General features: G+C 44.5%; 1 protein-coding gene across 1 annotated transcript; it reads right to left on the bottom strand.

Moving 5' to 3' along the window:
* Positions 1-6,309: 6,309 nt before the first annotated feature.
* Positions 6,310-16,836, bottom strand: MTERF1 (mitochondrial transcription termination factor 1). Its single transcript, XM_019497742.2, is given in 4 exon segments — positions 6,310-6,686; positions 6,688-7,556; positions 15,033-15,138; positions 16,748-16,836. Coding segments are annotated over 2 exon segments (1,173 nt in total). The 5' UTR covers positions 15,033-15,138; positions 16,748-16,836; the 3' UTR covers positions 6,310-6,382.
* Positions 16,837-17,211: the final 375 nt, after the last annotated feature.

The raw sequence follows: 17,211 nt of genomic DNA, 5'->3' as shown, positions 1-17,211 counted from the left end.
TGGAAAGAAAAACTTGTCATTCATCAGGCATCAGAGGGGACTGCCAATAAGTTGCCAACATGAATTATTATTCTGCCATTATCTGTCTTAGTATACTACACGTAGTCGTGTTTTTGTTAAGTCAATACACCTTTCTTACCTTTCCACCCCCCAACCATACTCTCAATCAATCCTGAACCCTCTGCACTCAGCTGGGACAGGTGCGGATCTGGAAGATAAAGGAGAAAGGGTAGATGTAATGGGGCTCCTCCCCATTACCACAAAGAGGAGCACATATGAGCCGCCTCCAGCCCAGAACGCCTCCCCCACCCAAGGCCAGAAGAGACAGAAGCAACCATCCCATGGCTGCACAGACCAGCTAGAAGCCTGTGTGCCAGGTACAGCTGCAATGAGCAGCCATGGCTGGGGAAGATTCAGGCTGGCTACCCAGGGAGGCAAGGGTCCTGGTATGTGGATGCTCAGCTGAACCTACAAACAGCCCAAGTTAAACAAGCTAAATACAACCAACAAACACATAATAGGCAGTTCAGTGAGTGATTGCATACTCGTGTTGCTCTGTGATGACGCTTCCAAGTTTATGGCCAGGTGTTATGGTCCCTGTAACAGGGGGTCTGCTCAGGGCCATTCTCAGGGTAGCCCACCCACCTGTTCCTGGGCTAACCGCCCACGTTCTCGCCCGCCAGGACTTGTTGTTATAATTAATTAATAGATGTTAATTAAGCGGGAGGCTGCCCATTTCATGCCCCGATGCCAGGGGGCACTATCTGTGGCTCCTTTCCTCCCCTACACTGCAGCCCAAGCCTCACAGATGGCATCTAGATGTTCTCATCATCACTGGCCCCCACACCAGGCCCCAGAATCCTAATGTTGAACCCCACCTGGATTCCTCCCTCAGGCAGTCTCTTCCACCATCATACCAAGCACCATAGCTCCCTGAACTGATCCCCCTTCAGGTGTGATTCCCCCCACCAGGACCTTTGGCTCACTAGCCCTGGCCCACCTCCAGGTCAGTCAGGACCCCATGGCCTCAGCTCTTGGGCGTTCCTCACAGGGGGCCCCTGGCCCTTCAACCCTTCTGGTCCTGCCCCAGCATGGGCCAGTCAAGGGAAGCTCAGACAGGCCTAAGGTCTATGGCCCTCTCCTCATTCTCTGAGAGTCCACGCTCTGAGACCTCCAAACAAAGGAGTCACCCACCCAGTTGTGGGGGCTAGGGGCTAAGGCACCCTGACCCACCTTTCACCGGGGTGGTAACTGGCCTGGCATTTCCTGGGGGCACCCTCACCACTGGGAGCCCCACCAGGCCACCCACTCCCAGCAGGGTGCAGTTTTAGGTCATACCCAGGACCAGGAGCCTCCTTACCATCCCCTACAGCTCCTTCCTTACCTCTAGATGACACCAGCAGCCCTCCAACCAGACAGTATTGTTGCCTGACCTCCAGCAGCAGAACTGCTGTGTTTATATGGGCAGCCCTAGATTCAAAATGGCTGCCCTCATCAGGCACCTGCTGGCTGCTGCCTTCTGGCCCTTAAAGTGGCAGGCACAAACAGTGCCCTGCCACAGTCCCTAAAATGGATAGGACCATGCAGTTCTGTATTGGTTTTAGGAAGGTCAACAGCATGGTGTGCTACGATGCTTACCCCATGCCCTGGGTGGAGGACCTGCTGGAGTGGATAGGGGGAAGCACGGTTTACTTCCACCATAGACATGGCTCAGGGATATTGGCAAATACTTCTGAAAATGAGCTCCCAGGAGAAGACCACATTTGCTACCCTGTGGGGGTTAAGGAGTTTGCTAAAATGCCATTCATCAGCACAGAGCAGCAGTGACATTCTAGCGCCTGATGGATAAGATGTTGGTGCCTCATTGGGGATACACTGCTGTATATATTGATGACATGATGGTGTACCTGGGGACCTGGGAAGAATACCTACAACATCTGACAGCAGTATTAGAAGAACTGCAAGTTGTGGGCTTGACCGGCAACCCAAAGAATTGCATGTTGGGACAAGAGGACACACAATATTGAGCAGAGGGGGAAAAATACAACCATTGATAGTTAAGGTGCAAGGCCTACAGGATTATAACCTGCTGTAAACCAAAAAAAAAGCAGTCCTTCCTGGAGCTAGCTCACTATTGCTGCCTAGTGCCCTGGTTCTCAGACATAACAGCCCTACTGTCCAAGCTAACCCAAGACTTGGCTCTGAATCAGATTGCCTGGACAGCAGAGGCCAAGAGAGCCTTCTGGTGGGTCAAGGGGGCATTATGTACACAATCTGTGCTGTATATTGTACAGGTTCAGTGTGACAAGGGGCTCTGGGGGAGAGGCTCAGTCTGAGAGGGGACTCTAGAGGGGCATGTTCAGCCTGACAGAGGGCTTCAGGGGAGGCAGACTCCGCATGGCAGGTGGTTCAAGGGGTAGGCTCAGCCTAGCATGGGGCACCAGAGGGGCAGGCTCAGCCTGGCAGGGCGCTCCAGGGGTGCAGGTTCAGCTTGGCAAGGGGCTTGAGGGGGGCAAGCTCAGCCTGTGTGGGAAATCCAGAGGGCAAGCTGAGCTTGGCAGGGGACTCCAGGAGGGGCGGGTTTAGCCTGGTAGAGGGCTCCAGGGGAGGCAGGCTCATTCTAAAAGGGGGCTCCAGGTGGGGTGGGCTTAGCCTGGCAGGGGGCTCCAGTGGGGCAGACTCATCCTGGCAGGGGGCTCCAAAGTCATAAATTTTCCATATGTAGAATCTAATTATTGGGGGGGGTCATATTAAATTCAGGGTTAACTTAAGTATATATGGTACTAATTGAGGATCTTTTCTCACCACAAAAGGCCACTGTGGACTATTCATTCATGACTGCATTGCAATACACTGTGCACTTATACTCATAATTAATAGCAATATATTGTAACATTAATTATTCCCCAAAGGCTTCCATCCTGTGGGCCAGTGCTAAAGTTAATAACAGGCAAGAGTTACGTCTTTTAAGAATTAACTGGCAATTATTTTTCCACTTGGCTACTATTACCTTCATAAAGTTGATATTTTAAAATATGTTAATAAAAAAACCCTAAGAACTATGTTTTATACGCTTTATCACAAAAAAGAAGAGAACACATGGAAACCTGTCTTTTAATGGAAAGTCTGGGCCACAAGTGAGCTAAATATGAACCTGTCATTTTTGTAAATCACTAATTAAATTATGCCTTCTTGTAACTAAGCCCTCTATTGTCCTAATGATTTATTATTTTAATTCACTCTGATTGGCAAAGAGGAAATAACTGCTGTCCTGCTCTCTCATGCTTCATTCTAATTTTGTTCTCTCTAAATGTTATAGTTCTTCAGTTAGCAGCCAAAGAAACTCTGTACAAAAGTGGCATTTACTTTAATTTCTATCAGAGCCAAAGAATACATATGCAGTTTGACATTTTGGAGTACCTGTTTTCCAGCATTCATCTGTTATTAAGTTGTTATTAGAGCTATTAAAATTATTTTATACAATTTTAAAAGCATGGTGTATACTAACTAATCTTCATAATTGATACAAGTTCAGAGTAAAAAAAGATGCACTACATAAAGAGATGCTGGAACAGACCTTATAGATCTTTAAGAAATCTATGAGATCTAAGATTCCTTTTTAAAATCCTGTCACTAAAAATAACAGAAATAAAAAATTACAGTTCCTGTTGGTTTTTGGCGGGAACCTCCCCCTTCAGTAACACACTGTACAGCAAAAACAGATGGCTTTGGATTTTTGAAGAAAGGCCTTTCCATTTATTTCAGGGGAAAAGGGCATATTTTCTTATTTATGGCTTATCACATGTCCTTTAAAAGAACAGTAGCTTAAGGACAAAATTTCATTTGTGTTGAGTACTGATATCCTGACACAAAATAGGGCTTACCTTTTAGTCTTAACTGCTTTTAAACCAAAAGCAAAATAAGACCTAGAAACTTGATACAACAAAGCAGTAACCTTACCCTGTATTTCTAATATCCTGAAATTTACTCATTTATTTCAAATGACTCTGGATTGGGACTAGGTTAGTATTCCTAACAAAGTACATCAATAACTATATGACTTAAGTTAACGTAAGTAGAAATCATAAAGAAAGATATGTTTCATGTTAACATGAACTCAAATGTACATTAAGATTATTTTGCAGGGATTGTAAAACCCTGAGAATCCTGGGAATGTGAAGCCAAATTTAAGTTCCAGAATCTGCAGGGACAAGATGGTATCTCCCAAGATGTCACTTAGATTTCCAACTTGGGATCCAGGTTCTTTGAGTTTTTTCAGGTCACACTGTTCCTAGCTTACTTTTACCTCGCTAAAGTGTGAGGATTAGATGTGTGATCAAAAGGATAAGAATATATATATTAAAATCTCTATAAATCCTTAGACATGTAATAGAGTTGGGGAAAAGTAATGTACCATCATCAAGGATCCTGGTTTTCCATGATAAAAAAACCTGCAAATTCTCTGATAAAACCCCAAAATCTGTTATTAAAATTAAAGGCCCCCACAGCCCCTCCCCCCCCCAGCCCTGCTGGTGCCCCCACTCCTCCCCACAGCCTTGCTCACACGCCTCACTCCCCCCCACAACAGCCCTCAAGCCCAACTGGTGCCCCTCCCCTCCAGCTCCCCAGTCCTGCTCATGCCCCTCGCCCCCCATCCACAGCCCCTGACCCCCAGCCCTACAGGAGGGGCCCCCAGCTCCCAGGGCTATGGGGCCAGGGACCCAGGTCCACAGCTCACTGCCCCCAACAGAAGGCAGCAGCTGCTGCAGCAGAAGGAGTACAGAGCCGCTGCACCACTGCTGCCTGCCTGCTGCGGGCTTGAGCGGGGGTGAAGCTGGCTCCCACATGCAGCACACCCTCCCAGGGGGCAGGGGGGGCTTGTGCCCCAAGATCTGTGCGGGGCGCAGGGGAAGGGTGGGTGCACACTGCAGGCTTGTGCTCCCCACCCTGCTGCCCTGCTGCATGGCAGGGCACAGCGGGGACACGCAGGAAAGCTGTTTGCCTCTGCAAGCTCCGCAATGCCCTGGTGACACTTCCCCTGCAGGCGGAGGCAGCAGCAAAGGGCACAACCCTGTCCTGCTGCCCCTGTGAACACAGGGAAAGTGTGACCAGGGCAGCGCAGAGCTTGCAGTGGCAAGCGGCTTTCCTGTGTGGCCCCACTGTGCTCTGCCATGCTGGGTTGCATACACTGCGCTGTGGAGGCCCTGGGGGAGGGCAGCAGGACGGGGTGCACAGATCTGAGGGGCGAGTCCCCCCTACTCTCCTGGGTGTGCCCACTGCAGCTGGGAGCCAGCTTCACTCCCTGCCCCCAGACAAACCTGACCTACAGTGCGTGGACCAGGAACCACACGCTATCAGCCAGGTGGGCTCTGTGCCTCCTTGTGCTGCTTCCTGTACTCCTGTGGGAAGCTGCACATGGAGGTGCAAAGCCCGCCCGGCCTGGCCCGGCCCACCCCGTGGCGCATGGACCAGGAGCTGCACGCTATTGGCCTGAGCGGGCTCTGCGCTTCCATGTGTGGGTTCCCTGAACGAGTGATAACACCTGCTTTGGAGGCAGGCACTCCTGCGGGAAGCTGGCTGAGGGAGCAGGGAGGTGTTGGCATGCTCATCTGGCTGGTGGCCTGTGGACCTGGACCAGCACACTATCGGCCCTTCAGGGAAGTCCCACAAGGAAGTACAGAGCCTGCTCGGGCCAACAGCATGCTGGTCCCTGTCCACGCACCGCCGGCTGGGTGGGCACTCCTGTGGGAAGCTGGCTGGGGGCTGAGAAAGCAGAGAGGTGTTGGGGAAAGCTGCACATGGAGTGCCCACCCAGCTGGCAGTGCATGGACCTGTAGCAGCATGCTATCAGCCCAAGTGGGCTCCATACTTCCCTGTGTGGCTTCCCTGAAGCGCTGACAACATGCTGCTCCTGGTCCATGCGTTGCTGGTGGGCACTCAATGCAGGGCATACAGTATTCATACAGTATTGTTAACTGACACTTCTTTATTGACTGCCCTGCTGATTAAGTGGGCTGGTGGTTTTTACAATGGATTTAATCCAAACTTCTGTTTTATGCACTTGTAGAAATATGCTTCTGTGACAAAGATGACACCTGTCCCGATTTCTTTGGTCAGCAAATCTTGCCATATATTTCTTAAGAATGCAGGCTCCTGGATCTTGTTTATCAAGTTAAGACAAAATGAAAGAAAGCCACCAAAAAGTTCTTCTGGCCCCTCCTAGCACTCCGCTACTGATACATGAGAATTTATTTACAACTGGTTATTTAGGATAATGACCAATGATCTTGGAATCACATACCAAAAAGAAAAAAATTAAGTAGGCTTATATTTTTTATTACAAAATCTGACCATTATTCACAAAACTTCTCTTGATTAATCCCTATGCACCACACAATTTTTTCAATTTATTTTCATATCTCTTTTTATTTAAAGTAAAAATGGCTATTCCACCAGTTTCAAAGTTATAACTAATTTTATCCAATTCCTTGATTCGGTTTTCTAAAGTGCCAGTAGCTCGATCCAAAACAAAACAGCTTTCAATTATTTGTTTAATATGAATCTTTGCTTCTAAAAGACAATCTATTTTTCTACTGAGGTTATTTGATGAGAGATATAGTATTCGTGGAAATGGAAGGATAAATCTATTTATATCTTTTTCAATCCATCCAAGAGAGATGAGCTTCTTTCACATTTAAAAAGTTTCTTCTCATATATCCATTACATAAGGCCAAAATGTCAACTGACTGGCCATGTAAAAGGGCAAGTAATTTCTCATTATCCAGCTTGAAAGTTAATTGCAGAAACTCAATGTTAGCTCTCATTTGCTTGCTACTCCTTAGAAAGATTACATTATTTTTGGAGATTATCTCCCTTACCAAGTCATTTGGGCTTTTAATACCTGAAGGCAAGCAGATCTCATGTAGCAGATCAGTCATTTTCTGGTTCAGGTCCACTTGGTTAGAAAATGCTTGTGGTGCTCTGGTCAACATGTTATAAAGGTCTTTTGAGGTTAAACCAATATTGTAGAAAAAGATAATGTTGTTTTTCATATTGACGTTGTTATTGAAACCAAAAAAGTATTCCAGGGAACGTTCCAGAATATTTATAATTTCCAAGTCAGTCTTCAAACTACTCCGCCAAAGCTCCCAATGTTTCTCAAGAGACTCAGAACAGCGTACAATGGTTTGTGGATAACGAGTGATGATGCTGGCAATTACTTCATTACTAGCCCCTTTGGTCTTCAGAAAGTGTTTCAAGCCTTTTTCATTTGTTTTTAATCTCTTTAAAATGCTGGGGTTTTACTTTCTTATTATTTTGACATTCACTCCCATGTCTGACAAATTTTTCACTAAAACAAAATTCTCTTCCCCTGATTCTGCATTAGTGCTCTCTTCTTTCAGACAAAAGAGCTTAGAAGATACAGGCTTGAGTACAATCTCTGCTGAGAATCCATACCGGAAACAATTCCTCTTGTAAAAAGGTGAGTTACTTTTGTGCACCAGCCCCGTGACTGCTATAGGAATCAGATGCTGCATAAATCCATTGCTAATCATCTGTGGGAAGGAAAAGTTCAATCATACTTAAATGTACTGCTTTTGTTTACGTAGAAGATGTGGCTTAAAAAAACAAATAAAGTAGCAAATTCAGCATGCTGTTCAAAATATATTCACACTTCAAACTCTCAGGGACAATATAAGTGTATGAGCTTATAAGTGTATTTGACTACATTAAAAGAATGAGATTCTAGGCTTCACCTCTTATAGGGAAGGTACAAAATTCACAGGAAGGAATTGGTTAAAGTGGTTTTAAATCACCTATAAATTAATCTTGGGACCAGAGTATAGCTTGTCATAATTCAGACAAGTGTGGAGGCCTGTCTAAATAATAAACATCCTTTCTGGGCTGCTCAAAATTTCTACAGCCTGCCCCTTCCCAATGCTACCTTCCTATCCCCAACTCTCCTCAGGTAAATCTACGACAAAAGGGCTTCAGGGGTATACTGGGAGGGAGGGAGGGAAAGCAGTCTCCCCACGTATCTTGTTTTAAGGGAGTTCTCCTCCAGGTATTGAATTGAGACATTTTGCAACCTTTCACTGACCATAAAAAGACTGGAGTAGGGAAGAGGCCACCCATGGCAAGAATCAAAAAAAGAAAAGCTTGTAAAATATTGATATGTTACCATATCCAACTCAGTTCTCTTTCATAGATGCCAAGATTTAGAACTGTTTCTTAAGAATCAATTTTCCACAAAGTATTGGGACGCTGGAAGCCACAGGACTGCAAAGGCTACAGGCTGTGTGAGCATACCAATCAGTTCTATATCGATTTCTCTAACTTCTTTTCTCTTATCCATTTGTTTCTTTTTCTCTTTCCTCATCCTTTCCAAATCCTTTCTTCTATTCCCCAGTCCCCTGCCCAAAATTTATTTCTTACTTATAACACTTTACCCATTCCTGAGCTGCTTACTCCCACATCTGATTCAGCATATTGCAACTAAAAATATTAGATGTTGCAAGGCCTGATTTTGATTCTGAGCGTTGTTTTGTAAATATAACTATTGTAAAAAATGTGCTTCTCCAAACACCATCAAGAAGTGTAAATTCCATCTGATTGAAAAGGAGCTGAAAAGGATTAGTAAGATTTTTGTGTCCCTCCCCCTACTCAAACACAGTTTTATATTTAGTATTTACAGTGGGTGTCGGTTTTGGACCCTTTACAGAAGGTTGGCTGCTTAAATATCCCTGCTTTTAAATTTACCAGTATGGTCAAACTAAGCCAAACAACCCAGGAAATGATGTTACTCTCTTAGTGCCAAAATTTAGGTGGGAAATCCTAAATCTCAACTTTCTCCCTCTCAGCAAGTGACACTAACACGCCACTGAAGTGAAAAGAACCTTTGTTCTATTCATTGGAATTGGGATTTCTAACACTTTTATAAGAACACTATGAAAACTAACTCCTGAGCATACTTACAAAGTAGTCTCAAAAGTGAAAAATCTTAGATGCCTCAATATATTTTTCAAAACAGCAAAAATATATTTAGACCCCTATAGGGATTAATTATTAGAAAATTTCCTGTATTTTTATAATAAGACCTCTTTTACATTTTGTAGCACGGTGCCAAGCTTGGCCCCTGCTACGCTTGCTCTTTAAGGTAAATCTGGCCAAGACGTATGGCTACCAAGGGCTCCATACCTTGTGTTTCACATAGAACTGTGAATGAGAAACAGAGTTCAGAGAAGGAAGACTCCAACTGCAGAGATGAAGGTAAGAGGGTGATGCTGAGACTACCCCCCCTGTGGACATGTCCCAGGCCAATAGAAAAGAAATCTCACCTGAGAGACAGAGTAAGGGGAACCAGCCCATTCTGAAAGTAAGCATGTGCTGGGCCTCAAATTGATTTACAGAGACAGGATGAGGAGGATGAGAAACTGTTATGAATTAATAACAAATGTGGGCTGTGTTATGCAAATTTCTGGAATTAATTAGAGACTGATTGGGGAAGAAAATAGGTTAACTATAAGGGTCTATGAAATTAAGAAGGACCTGAATTGACCCGGAGTTGTGTTTATGAGTTAGTGATCCCAAGGGGTACTCAAGTGGGACAGCCGGATCAGCTGATAATTGATTTAAATTCATTTAATCCAGAACCTAATTGATTTAGGTCTAACAATTTGCCTGTCTGGGGTAAGGAGCCAAAAGGACAAACAAAAAAGGAAGCCCAGTTGAAACGTCTGAGTTAAAGCCTGTTACCTAAAAAAGAAAAAGCAAAAAGAATCAGACAGGTGAGTGACAGACCAGGGTGTAGGGGAGGAGGTGCCCTGTAAATATATTTTGAGAACTTCCATTGGTTCAACCCTCTGACAAGAAATTTGCCTCCCCATCTATTTCAATAACATCTCAGCATGGCAGGAGAAAGAAACAGCAGAGAGGTGACAAAGGAGTGACCAATGGTTAAACCCATGGCCACTGTCACATATTTAAAAAGTCACAATATATACCAGCCCCATATTCTATACCAGGTACAGGAAAAGGACATATAGTCTCAGATGGCCCTATTTAAAACAATAAGAGAAGGTAGGAAGTTAGCAATTCCCTGGAACTGTGCTGCACTCCCTCTCAGATTAGAGAGAGCTATTTAACCATATTAGTCTGAAGTCAGGCAGAAACAGCTTAGAGGCTATGTGGTTATACAACCGGTTAGTCTCTAAGGTTCCGCCCTGCCCTATCCTCTCCTTTGTAAATGTTATGGTTTGGGTCAGGGCTATTATGAGAGGAAAGAACAAACACTGCAAATGCTGAAGAGAGAAATTCTTCATTTTTTCCAATGAGGAATACCAGAGGCCTTTGAAGTCACTCATTTCCACAAAGTACTCTGTGTAGAATGTGAGTAAAGGAAGGGCACACACCATTGTCACTCTGCCCAAAAAATGCAGGAATGGGAACAGACAGCCATGTCCACCCAAGACAGTCACCTTATTGGGAAGTGAATGATTAAGAGAGCAGAAGCAGGTCATCAGTATTCCTGGATTCATGAGAAGGGGAGGATGAGCACAGGTGCCCTTCTACACACCACAATAGTGTAGTGGAACAGCACATTACAATGAATCATAGGAAAGTAGGGCTAGAAGGGACCTCACAAGGTCATCCAGTCCAGCCCACATCTCAAGGCAAGGTCATCCTTGACTAAACCACTCCAGTCAAGTGTCTGTCCAACCTCCTCTTGAAAATGTCTAGGGGTGGAGAGTCCACAACTTCTTTAGGTAGTCTGTTCCAGTGCTTGACCATCCTTATAGTTAGAAAGTTCTTCCTAATTTCCAAGATAAATTTCCTCTGCTTCATAGAATCATAGAAAAATAGGGCTGGAAGGGACCTCCAGAGGTCATCTAGTCCAAACCCCTGCTTGAGGCAGGATCATCCCTATCCAGACCATCCCACAAAAAATATCAACCCTGACACAATACAGACCTAACACCCTAATCTGCAACAAGTAAAGCAGGGGACCCACAGCAGCCAGTGTCCTGCTAAGAATTGTTATCAATATATGCTCCAGGAAGAAGAAGGCAAAAACCTCTATAGAAGTGGGCCTCCCACTACAGAAGAAAGCAAAAGCCCCCACAATCCATAGCAATCTGACAGTGAGGTAAAATTCCTTCCTGAACCCAGATCTGGCAATCGGTCTAACCCTGACCATAGGGGCAAGATGCCCTAGCCAGGAGCCCCCAGCTTTGGTCCCAGCAGGAGTATTAGCATACCCTAGTCAAAGTCCCCAGACTTGGCTATAGCTAACATCCAGTGCTGAGGAAGGCTTAAACACATGTAGCAGAACAGGGGATGGGGGAAACAGGAACAACCACCAAAGCCCAGAAGCACAGCAAATACCCATAGTAGAACATAGGTATATGCTTAGATTATCCACCAACTGTGGCTGTCCAAACTCGTCTTGAACACCTCCAGTAATGAAGAGTCCACAACTTCACTAGGTATCTATTTCACTGCTTCGCTATTCTAACAGTGAAATTTTTTCAGATATCTACACTTAGTTTGCTGCAACTTCAAGCCACTGGTTTACATCCTCCTCCCTTCAGCAAGAAAGGTGCTTTCCTTCTTCTTTATAGCAGCCCTTCAAGTATTTAAAGACTGCTATCATGTCCCCTCTTTTAAGTGCCTGTTCCATGAGCTGAATATGCCTAGCTCCTTCAGCCTCTCCTTGTATGACTTGCCTTCCAAGCCCTCTTTGTTGCCTGCCTCTGGACCCTCTCTAACTTCTCCATGTCCTTTTAAAAATGTGGAGCCCAGAACTACACACACTATTGCAGATGAGGTCAAACCAGTACCAAGTAAAGGGGCACTATCACTTCCCGTGTCTTGCACCCAGTGCTTCTACTGATGCATCCCAAAACCGCATTCACCTTTTGTGCAGCTGTATCATCATACTGCAGACTCAGATTGAATCTGTGATCTACCAAGACTCCCAAGTTCTTTTCCATAGTGCTGCTATCCGGCCAGGTGTCACCCATTTTATATGTGTTTTGGATTATTCCCCCAGAAGTGTAGCACCTTGCATTTGTCTGCATTGAACTTCAGTCTGTAAGCTGTAGCCCAACTTTCCAATCTATCAAGATACTTCTGAATTGCACTCACATCCTCCAACATGTTTGCACTCCTTCCCAGTTTCGTGTTATCAGCTTAAGGCCATTGCACCTAGTCTGATTCCCTACAGCTACAGAGAAAAGCCCATCTAGATCCTCTCTATAATTGCCTTTCAGGTATTTGAAGACTATCAGATCCCTTCTCAGTCTTCTCTTCTACAGACTAAAGAACCCTATTTTTTCAGTCTTTCTTCCTCCAGGCCCCTAATAATTTCTGTCACTGTGTTAGACTTTCACCTATCTATTCAAATCTTTCTTAAAGTACAGCCCCTAAAACTAGATACAGTATCTCAGGGGATGCCTCACCAGTGCTACAGAGTAAAAGAATCACTTCCCTTGATTTCCAAGCAACTCTCCTATCAATACATTTCAGTATGCTGTTGCCTGTTTTTGTAACAAGAGCACATTATGGGCTCATATTCAGCTGATGGTTCACTGTAACTCCCAGGTCCTTCTTTGCAGTGCTGCAGCCCAGCCAGTCATTTCTCCTCTGTCTCAAGTACAGGACTTTGAACAAGTGCAGTCTCGTCTGATTGATTGCGGACTATTTTTCCTGGCTATCCAGGTCATTCTGGATCCTAGCCCTGCCCTCCAGAATGTCTGCAACTTGGTGTCATACACAAATTTACTAAGAATGCACTCAATCTCATCACCCAAATTATTAATGAAGATGTTGAACAGCACTGGACCCACAACAGACCACTAGGGAACCCCACTTGATACCTCCTCTGAGCTATACATTGAGCCATGGAGAACTACTCATTGAACACAATGATCCAACTAGTTATATAACCACGTTACAGTTCTTTCACTTAGCCTCTGTTTCCTTAGCTTGTCAATGGAAATATTGTGGGAGATTGTCAAAAGCCTTGCTAAAGTCAAAGTATATCACATCCACTGCTCTCCCCGCAACCACGGGCCTGTCACTTTATCACAGAAGGAAAAAGGTTGGCTAGCTGTGGTTTGCTCTTGGTGAATCCATGCCAACTGTTCCTGATCACCTTGTTCTCCTCTAGGTGCTTCACAATGACTTTGCTGAGGACCATGCTCCATGATCTTTCCAGGTACTGAGGTCAGACTGACTGCTCTGTAATTCCACAGATCCTCCTTATTCCCTTTATTAAAGATGGGCACTATATTTGTCCTTTTCTAATCATCCCGGACCTCACCTGACCTCCACAAATTCTCAAAAAACTAATGGCTCTGAAATTACCTCACACGATTCCTTCAATGTCCTAGCCTGTTTCCAATCTGGACCTGCCAATGTGAAAGCATCTAAGTAATCTAAATAATCCTTTACCAGTTTAGTATGGGACCCACACTTTCCTGATCTTCCTCTTATTGCTGATATAGTTGTAGAAAGCCTTCTTGCTACAACTCCAGTTGCGCTTGCTACAACTCCCTCTAGCTACAACTCCAGTTGCGCTTTGGTCTTCTTGATTTCATCCCTGAACACCCAAACAATACTCTTACACTCTTCCCTAGTCATTTGTCCAAATTTCCACTCTTGTAAACTTCTTTTTTTGTGTTTTAGTTCATTGAAGAGTTCCCTGCTAAGCCAAGATGGTCTTATGCTGTACTTGCTAGTCTTCCTGCACATTAGGATGGTTCGTTCCCATGCCTTTGGTAAGGTTTCTTTGAAGTACAGCCAGCTCTTCTGGACTCCTTTCCTCCACAAACTGGCCTCTCAGAGAATTCTGCCCATTAGTTCCTCGAGTAACTTGAAGTCAGCTTTTCTGAAGTCCAGGGTCCTTACTCTGCTGCTCTCCTTCCTTTCCTCAGGATCCCCAACTCAATCAGCTCATGGTCACTGCTGCCCAAGTTGCCATCCACTTCTATGTTCCCCACCAATTCTTCCCAGTTTGTGAGCAGCAGATCAAGAAGAGCAGAGCCCCTAATTGGCCTCTTCAATACTTGCACCAGGAAGTTGTCCCCAACACTCTCCAAAAACTTCCTGGATTGCCTGCACACTACTGTATTGCCCTCTCAGCAGACATCAAAGAGATTGAAGTCTCTCCCCCCAAAGAACCAGGGACTGTGATCTGGACACTTCCACTAGCTGTTTGAAGAAAACCTCATCCACCTTATCCTCCTGGTCTGGTAGTCTATAGCAGACACCCACCACATCACCCTGTTGCTCACTCCTCCTACCCTAACCCAGAGGCTTTCAACACACTTTTACCTTCCTTTTCTCTTCTCCTTTATTATCCCACTCTCTTTCTCTTAGTCATCTATTCCCTCTTTCATATCCTTCAAAAATCTCATTCCTCTTGCATGTTATCAAGGTGGTTTCAGTTGCAGCAGCTGTAAGTAGCAGTTTTGATATCAAACTCATAGGTCAACCAGAATTGAGCCTCTGGAAAGGACTGAAAAGCCTAACTCGTCCTCAATAACAGTGGTGCAACAGTAACACCTGGGGTATATGGATAACACCTGCCAGTGCTTTTCAGTATCTGAGTTACATGCACATCAATCTTTTCTATTCACATCTGGAAAAAAATCAAAATAATCACATATTGTCATATGGGTTAATGATCAAAAAAGCAATGGGAAACAGCAGAAAATGTAAGGTCAGTGAAGCTACTTGGCTGCTTAAATATCCCAATAAGTATCCACCATGTTTCAGAAATGTACCCTTACAACTACATGTCTGTGTTATTGTCACTAAATACATTTGCAACTATGAATGTATCCATTAGAAAATACTATGTCCCATATTTTCTCCTGGTGTAATTGTGCACAGCTCCGTTTTTGTTCTCCATGGGTCCAGGTATATCAGTAGAGAATTTAGTCCTTAAAGTACGATTTTCCCTCTCGTCTTTTTTGCTCGACACCGATCCTTTTGCTTTTGTTTAACACTTGTTCCTGTACTTTTACCTTCCTCTGTTATCTCAGGGCTTCTTGTCAATGGTCAGAGCAGTATACCACCTCCAGCTGGCAAGGCAGGTGCCACTCCTATAAGTCTTATAAGTTGTTGACACTCCTAAAATATGAAATAAAGAACATCAGCCTTACATTCTGTCCTGTATCAATGCACAATTAGGAATATTCTTTCAGCAAATATAACTTACACCTAAATAACATGGCTGTCATCCCCCACTTCCCACCTTCACTATACTACTGTGCTGTGGTTAGCCTATGTACAGAAGTTTAAGTCAGCTACAGCTTTTCAGCTGCAGGACTGGTGATGTGTTGTTGGAAGTGGAAGCTAATGCTTTTAGATCCAGAAAATGCAAGCTTAATTCCTGCTGATAATGACTCAGCCAAAAGACAACCAGATCTCCTTCTAGTATGTTTAATTTTATAACCAATCCCTTCCATGCAAAATTACTAAAATAAAGTAAAAGGAGATATTCCAGGTGCAGCTTCTAAAGCTGGTATCATTCATTATTCCTGGGATCAATAGAAGAAACCAACTTGATTGCTATAGCTGCTGTTTCCCCTCCAAAACAGGCTCTTCAGGATGTAGAATAGGATGCATCAACCAGCCAATCCCCACGCTTAAAACTACCAAGCAGTGGTAAAGCAACATTACTCTGTTGGTACCCAGTTGTGCAGGCTTTATAATGTCAATCAGAAATAACTAATCAAACTATATCCATAAGTGTATACTTACACAAAGCAGTTTCATAAAAAACAGCTTCAGTGTTAATCCTTTGTTACATATTTTAGGATAATCAGTTCTCTCTCATAGTACCAAATGCTTGGTATGTTTTGTCAGAAAATAGATGAAGGGGCTATGAGAGCTGTTTAGGAGTGGGGAAGGAAGTTTTGTATGTAAAATAAAATTCAATTTTTTCATGAACTATAATTTTCCAGGTTTGTTTAATAAAGGAGATCCAGTTATAATACAACTAAATTGTTTGAGCTCAGCTGTTATTAATGATTCTTTATTTTTTATAATGCAGTAGCACCCAGATCAGAGCAGGCATTATTGTACTGTACAAACTAACAAAGACCCATTATCTGTCCTGAAGAGCTTGGGTCGTATAGCCCTGATCCTGATACTGCAGTCATACCCTTGCTTAACATGACACTAGTTGATATCAAAGGGATTATTCAGATGTCTAAACTAAGTATATGCCTCACAGTTTGTGCTATTGAGACTTAAATGCAAAAGCATGATACTAGAGTTCAAAGACGTGTTTCTACTTGGAAAATAAGCTCTAAACAGCTACTACCAAGTGGTCTTTTTATTGCTTATACTTTTTTTTTTTTTGTATTTTCTTTTTTCATTATTATCCACTTGTCAGAAATGACGGATACGGCCAAGGGAAAGGAAGCAGCATTCCTCCAAAGCGGCCAGGGATTTTTCATTTAAAAGCTTTGTGCTATTTAAAATGATGCCTGACCATAACTTTTCTGCCCACCGGTCAGGGTGAGCGAGAACGTGTGTTCAGATTGCCTGGACAGATGCAGGGTGGGGGAAAGTAGTCAAGAAAAAAAAATCAGGCTAATGAATGAAGTGAATATGCAACAGCTCTAGTAAGTCCATTCAGCCTAAATATATTGCTCTAAACCCACGTCCTCTAGTTTCATGCTGCCTCGCTTAGCAGCAATGTATCCCAAGAGTTGCTCTCTGATCAGCCCACCTTCCCTGTGCTCCGAGGGCAGGTCTGGGGACATGAAGCTCCCATCAAACAACTCCCCGAGTCAGGCGATGGCCAGGGGGCAAAGCAGCGCCTCCTTCCCCGGGATAGCGACTGTCCTTGTCCTGCCGCGGCTTCCCTCGGGTCCTGGCACACGTGCTTTCTGCTTCACTCGCCCGGCTGCGCCTCACTGCGGCCACGTGGAAAGCACAAACGCCCCAGGCTCGGTGTGCTGCCGGATCCCCACCCTCTGCGCTGTCTCTGGGGGCTAACCAGCCCACCATGCCTGTGCAGGGTGCTCCTCCTCGACGCAGGGTAAAGGTGAAAGCCAGAGGAAGAAGGAGTCAATTCTCATACAGAAGAAACCATCAGTTTCGAAAGGCTTGCATGTTATTCCGGTGCTGCCACCTAGCAGAGCTTCGTTCCCATTCAGATGTATTGGTTTTTTCAAACTAAGCCTCTGGACC

The sequence above is a fragment of the Alligator mississippiensis genome, chromosome 5 (genome assembly GCF_030867095.1).
Source record: "Alligator mississippiensis isolate rAllMis1 chromosome 5, rAllMis1, whole genome shotgun sequence".
Classification (NCBI taxonomy): Eukaryota; Metazoa; Chordata; order Crocodylia; family Alligatoridae; genus Alligator; species Alligator mississippiensis.
The sequence above is the reverse complement of the archived record's forward strand: the minus strand, read 5'-3'. Positions and strand labels throughout refer to the sequence as shown.